The sequence below is a fragment of the Salvelinus alpinus genome, chromosome 6 (assembly GCF_045679555.1).
Source record: "Salvelinus alpinus chromosome 6, SLU_Salpinus.1, whole genome shotgun sequence".
NCBI lineage: Eukaryota > Metazoa > Chordata > Actinopteri > Salmoniformes > Salmonidae > Salvelinus > Salvelinus alpinus.
In genome coordinates, this window is record NC_092091.1 from 7,004,543 (window position 1) to 7,019,227 (window position 14,685).

Here is a 14,685-nt window from a genome sequence, read left to right on the forward strand (position 1 = left end):
CTGCTATCTCATTCTACACCATAATCTCTCTCTATAGAGCCTGAGTCTTGTACTCTATCTGTGTCTCCATATAATACTGTTATAGCATATATATGTTTCCATATAACACTGTTATAGCTTATATATGTCTAACATCTCTCTGCCTTCAAATGCAGTGTTGTAACATCTCTCTGCCTCTAAATGCAGTGTTGTAACATCTCTCTGCCTCCAAATGCAGTGTTGTAACATCTCTCTGCCTCTAAATGCAGTGTTGTAACATCTCTCTGCCTCCATGCAGGCTACTGTTTAACACTGTTAGGATATAACATACCCCCCTTATTCCAGTGTTATAGTGCTGTTAGGATATAACATACCCCCCTTATTCCAGTGTTATAGTGCTGTTAGGATATAACATACCCCCCTTATTCCAGTGTTATAGTGCTGTTAGGATATAACATACCCCCCTTATTCCAGTGTTATAGTGCTGTTAGGATATAACATACCCCCCTTATTCCAGTGCTATAGTGCTGTTAGGATATAACATACCCCTCTTATTCCAGTGCTATAGTGCTGTTAGGATATAACATACCCCCCTTATTCCAGTGTTATAGTGCTGTTAGGATATAACATACCCCCCTTATTCCAGTGCTATAGTGCTGTTAGGATATAACATACCCCCCTTATTCCAGTGCTATAGTGCTGTTAGGATATAACATACCCCCCTTATTCCAGTGCTATAGTGCTGTTAGGATATAACATACCCCCCTTATTCCAGTGCTATAGTGCTGTTAGGATATAACATACCCCCCTTATTCCAGTGTTATAGTGCTGTTAGGATATAACATACCCCCCTTATTCCAGTGCTATAGTGCTGTTAGGATATAACATACCCCCCTTATTCCAGTGTTATAGTGCTGTTAGGATATAACATACCCCCCTTATGCCAGTGCTATAGTGCTGTTAGGATATAACATACCCCCCTTATTCCAGTGTTATAGTGCTGTTAGGATATAACATACCCCCCTTATTCCAGTGTTATAGTGCTGTTAGGATATAACATATCACTGTAGCAGTGTTTCGGCTTACTGGGAGTTTCCTTTGATATTAATAATCCTCTTAAATCACTGGACATATTCAATACTTCCAATCAGCCTCTCCAAAAATGGCACCCTACAGTATTCCCTGTATAGTGCATTACATTTCATCAGGGCCCATAAGGCCATAGTCAAAAGTAGCGCACTACGTAGTGAACAAGGTGCCGTTAGGGACACAGCCCATATATCAACTCTCCCAAATGGGTCTGCTGCAGTAATACTAGTGTCCATAAAATACATGGCCTGGCTATTGCAACTAATAGCCTGTGTTAGTTAGTTAGTTAGGCTAGCTATTACAGCTAATAGCCTATGTTAGTTAGTTAGTTAGGCTAGCTATTACAACTAATAGCCTATGTTAGTTAGTTAGCCTAGCTACTACAACTAATAGTCTATGCTAGTTAGTTAGCCTAGCTTTTACAACTAATAGCCTATGTTAGTTAGTTAGCCTAGCTATTACAAATAATAGCCTATGTTAGTTAGTTAGCCTAGCTATTACAAATAATAGCCTATATTAGTTATTTAGACTATCTATTACATCTAACAGCCTGTATTAGTTAGTTAGCCTAGCTAGTACAACTAATAGCCTATGCTTGTTAGTAAGGCTAGCTATTACAACTAGCCGATTTTGTTTGTTACTGTATGCTAACATAGTTAGGTTATTACAACTAATAGCCTAACTAACAAAGGCTTTCCATTACAACTAATCTATTACAACTAATAGTTAGTTAGGCTATTACAACTAATAGTTAGTTAGGCTATTACAATTAATAGTTAGTTAGGCTATTGCAACTAATAGTTAGTTAGGCTATTACAACTAATAGTTAGTTAGGCTATTACAACTAATAGTTAGTTAGGCTATTGCAACTAATAGTTAGTTAGGCTATTACAACGAATAGTTAGTTAGGCTATTGCAACTAATAGTTAGTTAGGCTATATATTACAACTAATAGTTAGTTAGGCTATTACACCTAATAGTTAGTTAGGCTATTAAACTTAATAGTTAGTTAGGCTATTACAACTAATAGTTAGTTAGGCTATTACACTTAATAGTTAGTTAGGCTATTACAACTAATAGTTAGTTAGGCTATTACAATTAATAGTTAGTTAGGCTATTGCACCTAATAGTTAGTTAGGATATTACAACTAATAGTTAGTTAGGCTATTACAACTTAATAGTTAGTTAGGCTATTACAACTAATAGTTAGTTAGGCTATTACAATGAATAGTTAGTTAGGCTATTGCACCTAATAGTTAGTTAGGATATTACAACTAATAGTTAGTTAGGCTATTACAACTAATAGTTAGTTAGGCTATTGCAACTAATAGTTAGTTAGGCTATTACACCTAATAGTTAGTTAGGCTATTGCAACTAATAGTTAGTTAGGCTATTAAACTTAATAGTTAGTTAGGCTATTACAACTAATAGTTAGTTAGGCTATTACAATTAATAGTTAGTTAGGCTATTAAACTTAATAGTTAGTTAGGCTATTACAACTAATAGTTAGTTAGGCTATTACAATTAATAGTTAGTTAGGCTATTGCACCTAATTGTTAGTTAGGATATTACAACTAATAGTTAGTTAGGCTATTACAACTAATAGTTAGTTAGGCTATTACAACTAATAGTTAGTTAGGCTATTACAACTAATAGTTAGTTAGGCTATTACAACTAATAGTTAGGCTATTACAACTAATAGTTAGGCTATTACAACTAATAGTTAGTTAGGCTATTACACCTAATAGTTAGTTAGGCTATTACAACTAATAGTTAGTTAGGCTATTACAACTAATAGTTAGTTAGGCTATTGCAACTAATAGTTAGTTAGGCTATTACAACTAATAGTTAGTTAGGCTATTACAACTAATAGTTAGTTAGGCTATTGCAACTAATAGTTAGTTAGGCTATTGCAACTAATAGTTAGTTAGGCTATTACAACTAATAGTTAGTTAGGCTATTGCAACTAATAGTTAGTTAGGCTATTGCAACTAATAGTTAGTTAGGATATTACAACTAATAGTTAGTTAGGCTATTACAACTTAATAGTTAGTTAGGCTATTACAACTAATAGTTAGTTAGGCTATTACAATGAATAGTTAGTTAGGCTATTGCACCTAATAGTTAGTTAGGATATTACAACTAATAGTTAGTTAGGCTATTACAACTAATAGTTAGTTAGGCTATTGCAACTAATAGTTAGTTAGGCTATTACACCTAATAGTTAGTTAGGCTATTGCAACTAATAGTTAGTTAGGCTATTAAACTTAATAGTTAGTTAGGCTATTACAACTAATAGTTAGTTAGGCTATTACAATTAATAGTTAGTTAGGCTATTAAACTTAATAGTTAGTTAGGCTATTACAACTAATAGTTAGTTAGGCTATTACAATTAATAGTTAGTTAGGCTATTGCACCTAATTGTTAGTTAGGATATTACAACTAATAGTTAGTTAGGCTATTACAACTAATAGTTAGTTAGGCTATTACAACTAATAGTTAGTTAGGCTATTACAACTAATAGTTAGTTAGGCTATTACAACTAATAGTTAGGCTATTACAACTAATAGTTAGGCTATTACAACTAATAGTTAGTTAGGCTATTACACCTAATAGTTAGTTAGGCTATTACAACTAATAGTTAGTTAGGCTATTACAACTAATAGTTAGTTAGGCTATTGCAACTAATAGTTAGTTAGGCTATTACAACTAATAGTTAGTTAGGCTATTACAACTAATAGTTAGTTAGGCTATTGCAACTAATAGTTAGTTAGGCTATTGCAACTAATAGTTAGTTAGGCTATTACAACTAATAGTTAGTTAGGCTATTGCAACTAATAGTTAGTTAGGCTATTGCAACTAATAGTTAGTTAGGCTATTGCAACTAATAGTTAGTTAGGCTATTACAACTAATAGTTAGTTAGGCTATTACAACTAATAGTTAGTTAGGCTATTACAACTAATAGTTAGTTAGGCTATTGCAACTAATAGTTAGTTAGGCTATTACAACTAATAGTTAGTTAGGCTATTACAACTAATAGTTAGTTAGGCTATTGCAACTAATAGTTAGTTAGGCTATTGCAACTAATAGTTAGTTAGGCTATTACAACTAATAGTTAGTTAGGCTATTGCAACTAATAGTTAGTTAGGCTATTGCAACTAATAGTTAGTTAGGATATTACAACTAATAGTTAGTTAGGCTATTACAACTTAATAGTTAGTTAGGCTATTACAACTAATAGTTAGTTAGGCTATTACAATGAATAGTTAGTTAGGCTATTGCACCTAATAGTTAGTTAGGATATTACAACTAATAGTTAGTTAGGCTATTACAACTAATAGTTAGTTAGGCTATTGCAACTAATAGTTAGTTAGGCTATTACACCTAATAGTTAGTTAGGCTATTGCAACTAATAGTTAGTTAGGCTATTAAACTTAATAGTTAGTTAGGCTATTACAACTAATAGTTAGTTAGGCTATTACAATTAATAGTTAGTTAGGCTATTAAACTTAATAGTTAGTTAGGCTATTACAACTAATAGTTAGTTAGGCTATTACAATTAATAGTTAGTTAGGCTATTGCACCTAATTGTTAGTTAGGATATTACAACTAATAGTTAGTTAGGCTATTACAACTAATAGTTAGTTAGGCTATTACAACTAATAGTTAGTTAGGCTATTACAACTAATAGTTAGTTAGGCTATTACAACTAATAGTTAGGCTATTACAACTAATAGTTAGGCTATTACAACTAATAGTTAGTTAGGCTATTACACCTAATAGTTAGTTAGGCTATTACAACTAATAGTTAGTTAGGCTATTACAACTAATAGTTAGTTAGGCTATTGCAACTAATAGTTAGTTAGGCTATTACAACTAATAGTTAGTTAGGCTATTACAACTAATAGTTAGTTAGGCTATTGCAACTAATAGTTAGTTAGGCTATTGCAACTAATAGTTAGTTAGGCTATTACAACTAATAGTTAGTTAGGCTATTGCAACTAATAGTTAGTTAGGCTATTGCAACTAATAGCCTATGTTAGCCAAACTAACTAACATAGGCTGGTAGTTGTAATAGTTAGTTAGGCTATTTTAGTCAGTTAGTTCATTATGATATAGATTACAACTAATAGCCTACTAACTAACGTATGCTTTTACAACTAATAGCCTACTAACTAACGTATGCTTTTACAACTAATAACCTACTAACTAACGTATGCTTTTACAACTAATAGCCTACTAACTAACGTATGCTTTTACAACTAATAGCCTACTAACTAACGTATGCTTTTACAACTAATAGCCTACTAACTAACGTATGCTTTTACAACTAATAGCCTACTAACTAACGTATGCTTTTACAACTAATAGCCTACTAACTAACGTATGCTATTACAACTAATAGTCTACTAACTAACGTATGCTTTTACAACTAATAGCCTACTAACTAACGTATGCTTTTACAACTAATAGCCTACTAACTAACGTATGCTTTTACAACTAATAGCCTACTAACTAACGTATGCTTTTACAACTAATAGCCTTCTAACTAACGTATGCTTTTACAACTAATAACCTACTAACTAACGTATGCTATTACAACTAATAGCCTACTAACTAACGTATGCTTTTACAACTAATAGTCTACTAACTAACGTATGCTTTTACAACTAATAGCCTACTAACTAACGTATGCTTTTACAACTAATAGCCTACTAACTAACGTATGCTTTTACAACTAATAGCCTACTAACTAACGTATGCTTTTACAACTAATAGCCTACTAACTAACGTATGCTTTTACAACTAATAGCCTACTAACTAACGTATGCTTTTACAACTAATAGCCTACTAACTAACGTATGCTTTTACAACTAATAGCCTACTAACTAACGTATGCTTTTACAACTAATAGCCTACTAACTAACGTATGCTTTTACAACTAATAGCCTACTAACTAACGTATGCTTTTACAACTAATAGCCTACTAACTAACGTATGCTTTTACAACTAATAGCCTACTAACTAACGTATGCTATTACAACTAATAGTCTACTAACTAACGTATGCTTTTACAACTAATAGCCTACTAACTAACGTATGCTTTTACAACTAATAGCCTACTAACTAACGTATGCTTTTACAACTAATAGCCTACTAACTAACGTATGCTTTTACAACTAATAACCTACTAACTAACGTATGCTATTACAACTAATAGCCTACTAACTAACGTATGCTTTTACAACTAATAGCCTACTAACTAACGTATGCTTTTACAACTAATAGCCTACTAACTAACGTATGCTTTTACAACTAATAGCCTACTAACTAACGTATGCTTTTACAACTAATAGCCTACTAACTAACGTATGCTTTTACAACTAATAGCCTACTAACTAACGTATGCTTTTACAACTAATAGCCTACTAACTAACGTATGCTATTACAACTAATAGCCTTCTAACTAATATATGCTTTTACAACTAATAGCATACTAACTAACGTATGCTTTTACAACTAATAGCATACTAACTAACGTATGCTTTTACAACTAATAGCCTTCTAACTAATATATGCTATTAGTTTTAATAGATAGCCTAACTAACAAACTAACATAGGCTAGATAAGCTAGATTGTTAGTTAGTTTGGCTATATATTACAACTAATAGCATATATTAGTTAGTCAGGCTAACATAGGCTATTAGTTGTAATAGATAGTCTAACTAAATAACAGGCTATTAGTTGTAATAGATCGTCTAACTAACTAACAGGCTATTAGTTGTAATATATAGTCTAACTAACTAACAGGCTATTAGTTGTAATCGATAGTCTAACTAACTAACATAGGCTATTAGTTGTAATATATAGGCTGTTAGTTGTAATATATAGGCTGTTAGTTGTAATATATAGGCTGTTAGTTGTAATATATATGCTATTAGTTGTATTATATATGCTATTAGTTGTAATATATATGCTATTAGTTGTAATATATATGCTATTAGTTGTAATATATAGGCTGTTAGTTGTAATATATGGGCTGTTAGTTGTAATATATATGCTATTAGTTGTAATATATATGCTATTAGTTGTAATAGATAGGCTGTTAGTTGTAATAGATAGGCTGTTAGTTGTAATATATATGCTATTAGTTGTAATATATAGGCTGTTAGTTGTAATATATGGGCTGTTAGTTGTAATATATATGCTATTAGTTGTAATATATATGCTATTAGTTGTAATAGATAGGCTGTTAGTTGTAATAGATAGGCTATTCGTTGTAATATATATGCTATTAGTTGTAATAGATAGGCTATTAGTCGTAATATATTGTTAGTTAGGCTATCTATTACAACTAATAGCCTCTGTAAGTTATTTCGTTAGTTAGGCAGAGATTTGTGGAGATGCATTGACTTGTATTATATTACATAATCTCTCTCTCTGTGTGTGTCTGTGTGTGTGTGTGTGTTTGTGTGTGTTGTGTGTTGCATCCTTCTAAATAAATACAGCTGCCTGTGCTCCTATGCACACAATCATATTAACAATTTGCCATTTTGAATGCAACTCCCTATTTATAGACCAGTATGAAATGTAGGCTATTATGTAAATCCCGTGCCAATTATAGACTGCATCTATAAATATTTTAACTCTTAATTTCACTAAATCACATAATGTGGTCCCTCTTATTCATCTCCTCTCTTTTCCTCTGTCCCCTCTGCCCTCTCTTCCATCTCTCTCCTCTCTTTTCCTCTGCTCTCTCTTTCCCTCTCGCTGTCATCTCTCTCTCTCTCTCCTCTGCCCCCTCTTTCCCTCTCCCTCTCTAACCATGTGATTTACATGTTTGACAATGTTCGATCATGTCCCTCAGTTCCGGTTGCTAGGGAGGGAAGACAGTCCTAGGCAACGTTGTCCTCAAACCTCCAACAGCCGAGACTTGAGAAACAGGATACAGTAGTTTTAACAATCAGAGGCGACAGTGAAGTGGACCGAGTGACCGCGCGCAACCGATAGTTTTCATAGTAGCCAATAGAAAATTCTCCATCTTGTAAACAGACGACGGTCTAGTGACTTTGAGCAACAAGATGACAACATTAACGAATGCCGAAAATGCAATAAGTGCATAACCGTTGTCATCAAAGCGCGAGTGAGTGAGAACCAAAGTGGACTTCGCTTTGCTTTTTCACTTTGCCGTTGGCCAGGTCAACACATCACCATCATCACACCGCTGCGTAGCTGTCTGCGCGTCGCGCCGGGCTCCGAGTTGCTCTCTCGACGGACCAACCGGACAATCATCACGGAAAAGGACATTCAGCGTAAACCAGACCGTGTCCATGCGGACCGAAAACTGCGTCCTCACATCATCGGATCCATGGAACAGGTGACACTGACATCTGCTCCGTCTGTTGGGCAGAATTCAAGCTGATCTGGGATGAAATGTCCGGGAGCCTGCGGTTATCGTCTGTCACACAGGGCAGAGAACACATCTACTGAACACTTCCATGGAGTAAAGTAGCCGACAGAAGCGGACAGCATCCAAATGAACGTAGGATACCCAAATGGCGAGTCTGCATCTGTTGGAAGTTTGTGGAGCCATTTTATCTGTTCTGAGAAGACATTTATAGTCTTATTTGCATTGGTCGTCTGCTCTGTCTGACTCCAAACAGACACAAAGGGACTATTTTTATCATAAAAATTCAGCTTTATATTGTTGAGTTAATTGATTGTTGTTATCACCACTACTTTAATCAATATTCAGCTGCTTTTGGTTGTTGATAATAATCAAATAATCAATTACAAATCCATCAATATTATTGTAATGTATAGATGTCAGTTGACATCTCATGTAATGTGTGGTGGTCAGGCAGTGACACTCTTAGTATTATGTGCTGCTCTGTGGCTGCTGAGCTAGCAGAGAGTTGTCAGGGGCCTATTAGCAGAGAGAAGTCAGTGGCCTATTAGCAGAGAGAAGTCAGGGGCCTATTAGAAGAGAGTTATCACTGGCCTATTAGCAGAGAGTAGTCAGGGGCCTATTAGCAGAGAGTTGTCAGGGGCCTATTAGCAGAGAGTAGTCACTGGCCTATTAGCAGAGAGTAGTCACTGGCCTATTAGCAGAGAGTAGTCAGGGGCCTATTAGCAGAGAGTAGTCAGGGGCCTATTAGCAGAGGGTAATCACTGGCCTATTAGCAGGGAGTAATCACTGGCCTATTAGCAGGGAGTTTTCACTGGCCTATTAGCAGGGAGTAATCACTGGCCTATTAGCAGGGAGTAATCACTGGCCTATTAGCAGAGAGTAGTCAGGGGCCTATTAGCAGAGAGTAGTCAGGGGCCTATTAGCAGAGAGTAGTCACTGGCCAATTAGCAGAGGGTAATCACTGGCCTATTAGCAGGGAGTAATCACTGGCCTATTAGCAGGGAGTTATCACTGGCCTATTAGCAGGGAGTAATCACTGGCCTATTAGCAGGGAGTAATCACTGGCATATTAGCAGGGAGTAATCACTGGCCTATTAGCAGAGAGTTATCACTGGCCTATTAGCAGAGAGGAATCAGAGGCCTATTAGCAGAGAGGAATCAGGGGCCTATTAGCAGAGAGGAATCAGGGGCCTATTAGCAGAGAGTTATCACTGGCCTATTAGCAGAGCGTTATCACTGGCCTATTAGCAGAGAGTAATCAGGGGCCTATTAGCAGAGAGCAATCGGGCCTATTAGCAGAGAGTAATCAGGGACCTATTAGCAGAGAGTATTCACTGGTCTATTAGCAGAGAGTTATCACTGGCCTATTAGCAGAGAGGAATCACTGGCCTATTAAGGAACACAATGCCCCCTGTTGCTGCGGGTCCTGCCACTGGCTCCTTTCTCCACCAGTTCAGAGTAGTAGCCTCCGACCGAGCTGACCAGCACCAGCCGTTCAGAGTAGGAGCCTCCGACCGGGTTGACCAGTCTCAGAACCAGCAACAGTCTCAGTCACAGCCAGTCCAGCCCCAACCAGACCAGCCCCAACCAGACCATCTTCAAACCCATTCTCAGTTCAGATTCAGAGCAACAGCCCCTGGTCATACAGGTGTAGAGCCTCAGAACCGGCCTCAGACCCAGGCCCCAGATACAGCCTCGTACACGTCCTCAGACACTGTCCCATCCTGACCAGCCTCTCTGCTAGTCTCAGCTCCAGTCTCAGCTCCAGCCTCAGCTCCAGTCTCAGCCCCAGACAGTGTTGGAGCCCCAGTCTCAGCCCCAACCCCATTTTAAGACGAGGCTCCAGCCTCATCCCCTGATTCCATCCTGACTCAGCCAGTATCCAACGGCAGGCTGTCGGGCCACGGGCGTAGCAACGGGCGTAGCAACGGGCACGGTATGGGCAACTCCTCCAGGAAGGAGGAGGACGAGGAAGAGAAGGACAAAGGGAAGGATAAGGATGGGGAGAAGGCGAAGGTAATGGAGGAGGAGAAGAGGAGGAGGAGGAAGAAGAAGATGAAGGAGGAGATGGAAGACGACGAGCTGCCCCTAGGGGTGGAGGAGATGCTGGCGAGCGGAGATCCCGTCTTGGATCTGAGCTATAAAAAGTTCCGCAGGTTGCCCGGTGTGATCTGTGGGCTACGTCACCTGGAGAAGCTGTATGTGTGTCGTAACAGCCTGCGGACCCTCCCGGAGAACATCGTCCAACTAAAGGGCCTCCGCATCCTGGCTCTAGACTTTAACAAGATGGAGAACGTCCCGTTGGCCATCTGTCAGCTCCGTAACCTGACGCGTCTCTACCTGGGCTCTAACCGCCTGATGTCTCTCCCTCCAGAACTACGTAACCTTCAGAGTCTCCGCTGCCTCTGGATGGAGAGCAACTATTTCACACGCTTTCCCCGTCAGCTCTACGACTTACCCCACCTCAGGTCCCTCCAGATGGGGGACAACAGGCTGCGGACTCTGCCCCCGGACCTGTGGCGCATGGAGGCCCTGCGGGGACTGTGGCTCTACGGGAACCGTTTCACAGAGTTCCCCCGTGTCTTACTCCGCATGGTGGATCTGGAGATCTTAGACCTGGACAAGAACAAGATTGAGGTGTTCCCTAACCTGAGCCGGCTCCCCGCCCTCCGCCTCTTCTCCTACGACCACAACCCAGTGGAGGGGCCTCCTGGTGTCGGGGAAGAGGTGCTGCTGGTTGGAGAGGGGGCCCAGGAGGAACTGCAGGACCGAGTGGACAGGAAGGCTAAGAAGGAGCAGGAGGCGAGGGACGCGGAGGAGGCTGCGCTGGCCGGGGATGGGCCTGTGATCCAGGGCATTCTAAAGACAGCCAAACAGAACACGGCGTCGCACGCCGGGCACAAGCATAACGAGGTGATAACGGCGGCGATGCCCCTAACCGAGGAGGAGAGGAGGAAGAAGGAGATGGAGGCGGAGTTAGAGAAGGCGTTGAACGACTACGGGGCGGGGCTTGAGTACGACTTGGAGGGGATAGAATACGAGAAGGAGGAATTTATATGTGAGGGGGAGGGGTATGATGGCGGGGAGTTGGAGTACGAACGAGGAGATATAGACTATGAGTATGATGAGGGGGAGGAGCTAGAGGAACCTGGAAGACAAGTGGGCAGGTATTGATGATTGACTAACTTCTCCTCCTCCTCTGACTCCTCCCCTCCAAAGCCTCTGACTCCTCCCCTCCTATGTCTAGACTTGTTTGACATTGCAGCAGACATTGCAGGTGACTGACTGATCTACAAGTTGCCTTGCAAAATAAATCACTACTTAGAATTATTTGTAGATCAGTCAGTCAGTCACAATTTACCCACAATCCATCGCAGATGTGATGCTCTCGGACACAGCCTCTGACTACTGCAACACTCTCAGGGCTATAGGAGGTGATGTGAAAAAAACACCCAGGAATTATCTAGCAAGGTTATCAAAATAGTTTTCTTCTGCCTTTCTTGGCTCCAGCTGTCATAACAATGCCCAACTAGAGGGTTGTTTAACTTTTAGTAAATCTTGTGTGAAATTAATTAATGAATTAAGGACTAGCCTCCTGAACCTGTGGCTGTGATATGTGACTTTCTCTTTCTCTCTGTAGTTAGCATTAGGACAGGGCTGACACTAAATGACTAAACTCATCAGATGTTTTTCTAACTGACCTGTGAATATATATTAATGCACTGCACATTGTGGGGATGAAGGCTGGATGGATGAAGGCTGGATGGACTATGGCTGGATGGATGAAAGCTGGATGGATGACTGGCTGGATGGATGAAGGCTGGATGGATGAAGGCTGGATGGGTGATGGCTGGATGGATGGATGAAGGCTGGATGGATGACTGGCTGGATGGACTATGGCTGGATGGATGAAGGCTGGATGGATGAAGGCTGGATGGACTATGGCTGGATGGACTATGGCTGAATGGGTGATGGCTGGATGGACGACTGGCTGGATGGACTATGGCTGGATGGATGGACTATGGCTGGATGGATGGACTATGGCTGAATGGGTGATGGCTGGATGGCTGGATGGATGACTGGCTGGATGGACTATGGCTGAATGGGTGATGGCTGGATGGATGACTGGCTGGATGGATGAAGGCTGGATGGATGAAGGCTGGATGGGTGATGGCTGGATGGATGGATGAAGGCTGGATGGATGACTGGCTGGATGGACTATGGCTGGATGGATGAAGGCTGGATGGATGAAGGCTGAATGGGTGATGGCTGGATGGCTGGATGGACGACTGGCTGGATGGACTATGGCTGGATGGATGGACTATGGCTGGATGGATGGACTATGGCTGGATGGGTGATGGCTGGATGGCTGGATGGACTATGGCTGAATGGGTGATGGCTGGATGGACGGCTGGCTGGATGGACTATGGCTGAATGGGTGATGGCTGGATGGGTGATGGCTGGATGGCTGGATGATGGATAGATGGATGGATGATGGATATATGGATGATGGATGGATGGCTGGAGGATGGATAGATGGATGATGGATGGCTGAATGATGGATAGATGGATGGATGATGGATAGATGGATGATGGATGGATGATGGATAGATGGATGATGGATGGCTGAATGATGGATAGATGGATGGATGATGGATAGATGGATGGATAGACGGGATGGATGGATGACGGATAGATGGATGATGGATGGCTGAATGATGGATAGATGGATGGATGATGGATGGATGATGGATAGATGGATGGATAGACGGGATGGATGACGGATAGATGGATGACGGATAGATGATAGATGGCTGGATGATGGATGATGGATGACTGGCTGGCAGCGGCATCTTTGCCAACTCTGCAAAGTGGCAGGACTCAGGTGATGCTGTGTGTGTGTGTGTGTGTGTGTGTGTGTGTGTGTGTGTGTGTGTGTGTGTGTGTGTGTGTGTGTGTGTGTGTGTGTGTGTGTGTGTGTGTGTGTGTGTGTGTGTGTGTGTGTGCTAGGAGTGTGTATCTGAATGCGGACATGTAAGTGTGTGTCTACTTGTGTGCGTGTGTGAACGCGTACACAATTGAATGTGTGTGTGTGTGTGTGTGTTTTGAAGTGGGGGTGAACCTATTACCTTGTAATGTGATACAGTTTGTTTTGTCAATTCCGTTATGTGTGCAAAGGAAACCTGCTCTTGCCTCATTAAATAATGATTGAGTTTATCAGGCTGGACTGAGTCAATCATTCATTCACAGGCAGACCAGGGTAGCATTTCAAATGGCACCCTATTCCCTATATAGTGCACAACCTTTGACCAGGGCCCCATAGGGTAGCACACTATATAGGGAATAGGGTGTGATTTGGAACACCACCAGGAAGACCAGAGACCAGTCTCAGAGTAGGAGCGTTGATCTAGGATCAGATTAGCCATTTAGATCATATTGTATCAGATTATATGGAGAGGGGTGATTTGGTCCTAGATCAGATTGTATCAGATTATATGGAGAGGGGTGATTTGGTCCTAGATCAGATTGTATCAGATTATATGGAGAGGTGTGATTTGGTCCTAGATCAGATTGTATCAGATTATATGGAGAGGGGTGATTTGGTCCTAGATCAGATTGTATCAGATTATATGGAGAGGGGTGATTTGGTCCTAGATCAGATTGTATCAGATTATATGGAGAGGGGTGACCTGGTCCTAGATCAGCCCTCCTACTCTGAAGACAAAACAGATTACACGGACCAGGAGAGATCTGATCCTAGGTAGGTCCATATAGGCCTAATCAGTGGAATATATAAAACAGTCAAATGTAATTAAAGACTACTAACTTTTTCCCCCCCTCACTGTCTTTGTAAATGTGTCCATTATTTGTTGGTTCTATCAACCGTTTTGTCTTGTTTGAAGACAGCGACTCTGTGGGCTTTGCCTGTATACATACCATTAGTATAATTTGTACAGTATTCATTAACATCCTTAACAAGACTTCCACCCCCTCCTTCCTTCTGCCAGTGGCAGTGTATTATCAGTACTCTCCTGGGTATGACTGTGCCAAGAGAGAGAGAGAAAGAGACAGGGACAGGGAAGAGAGAGGGAGAGAGAGATGAGAGGGATAGACAGAAAGGGAGAGAGAGAGAGAGGGTAAGAGAGAAAGGCAGAGGGGGGAGAAAAATTGGATAGAGAAAGGGAGAGAGAGAGGAGAGGGGTGA

At 40.2% G+C, this 14,685-nt stretch overlaps 1 protein-coding gene across 1 annotated transcript; it reads left to right on the forward strand.

Annotated features, from left to right (window-relative positions):
• The first annotated feature begins 7,812 nt into the window (after nucleotides 1-7,812).
• Nucleotides 7,813-13,697, forward strand: LOC139578041 (leucine-rich repeat-containing protein 10B-like). The gene has a single exon (XM_071405193.1). It carries the CDS (start codon nucleotides 10,419-10,421, stop codon nucleotides 11,652-11,654), a length of 1,236 nt encoding a protein of 411 aa, XP_071261294.1. The 5' UTR covers nucleotides 7,813-10,418; the 3' UTR covers nucleotides 11,655-13,697.
• Nucleotides 13,698-14,685: the final 988 nt, after the last annotated feature.

Bases quoted from the DNA above. Each gene is read 5' to 3' on its own strand.
- LOC139578041 (XM_071405193.1), top strand. From the start codon at position 10,419: ATGGGCAACTCCTCCAGGAAGGAGGAGGACGAGGAAGAGAAGGACAAA.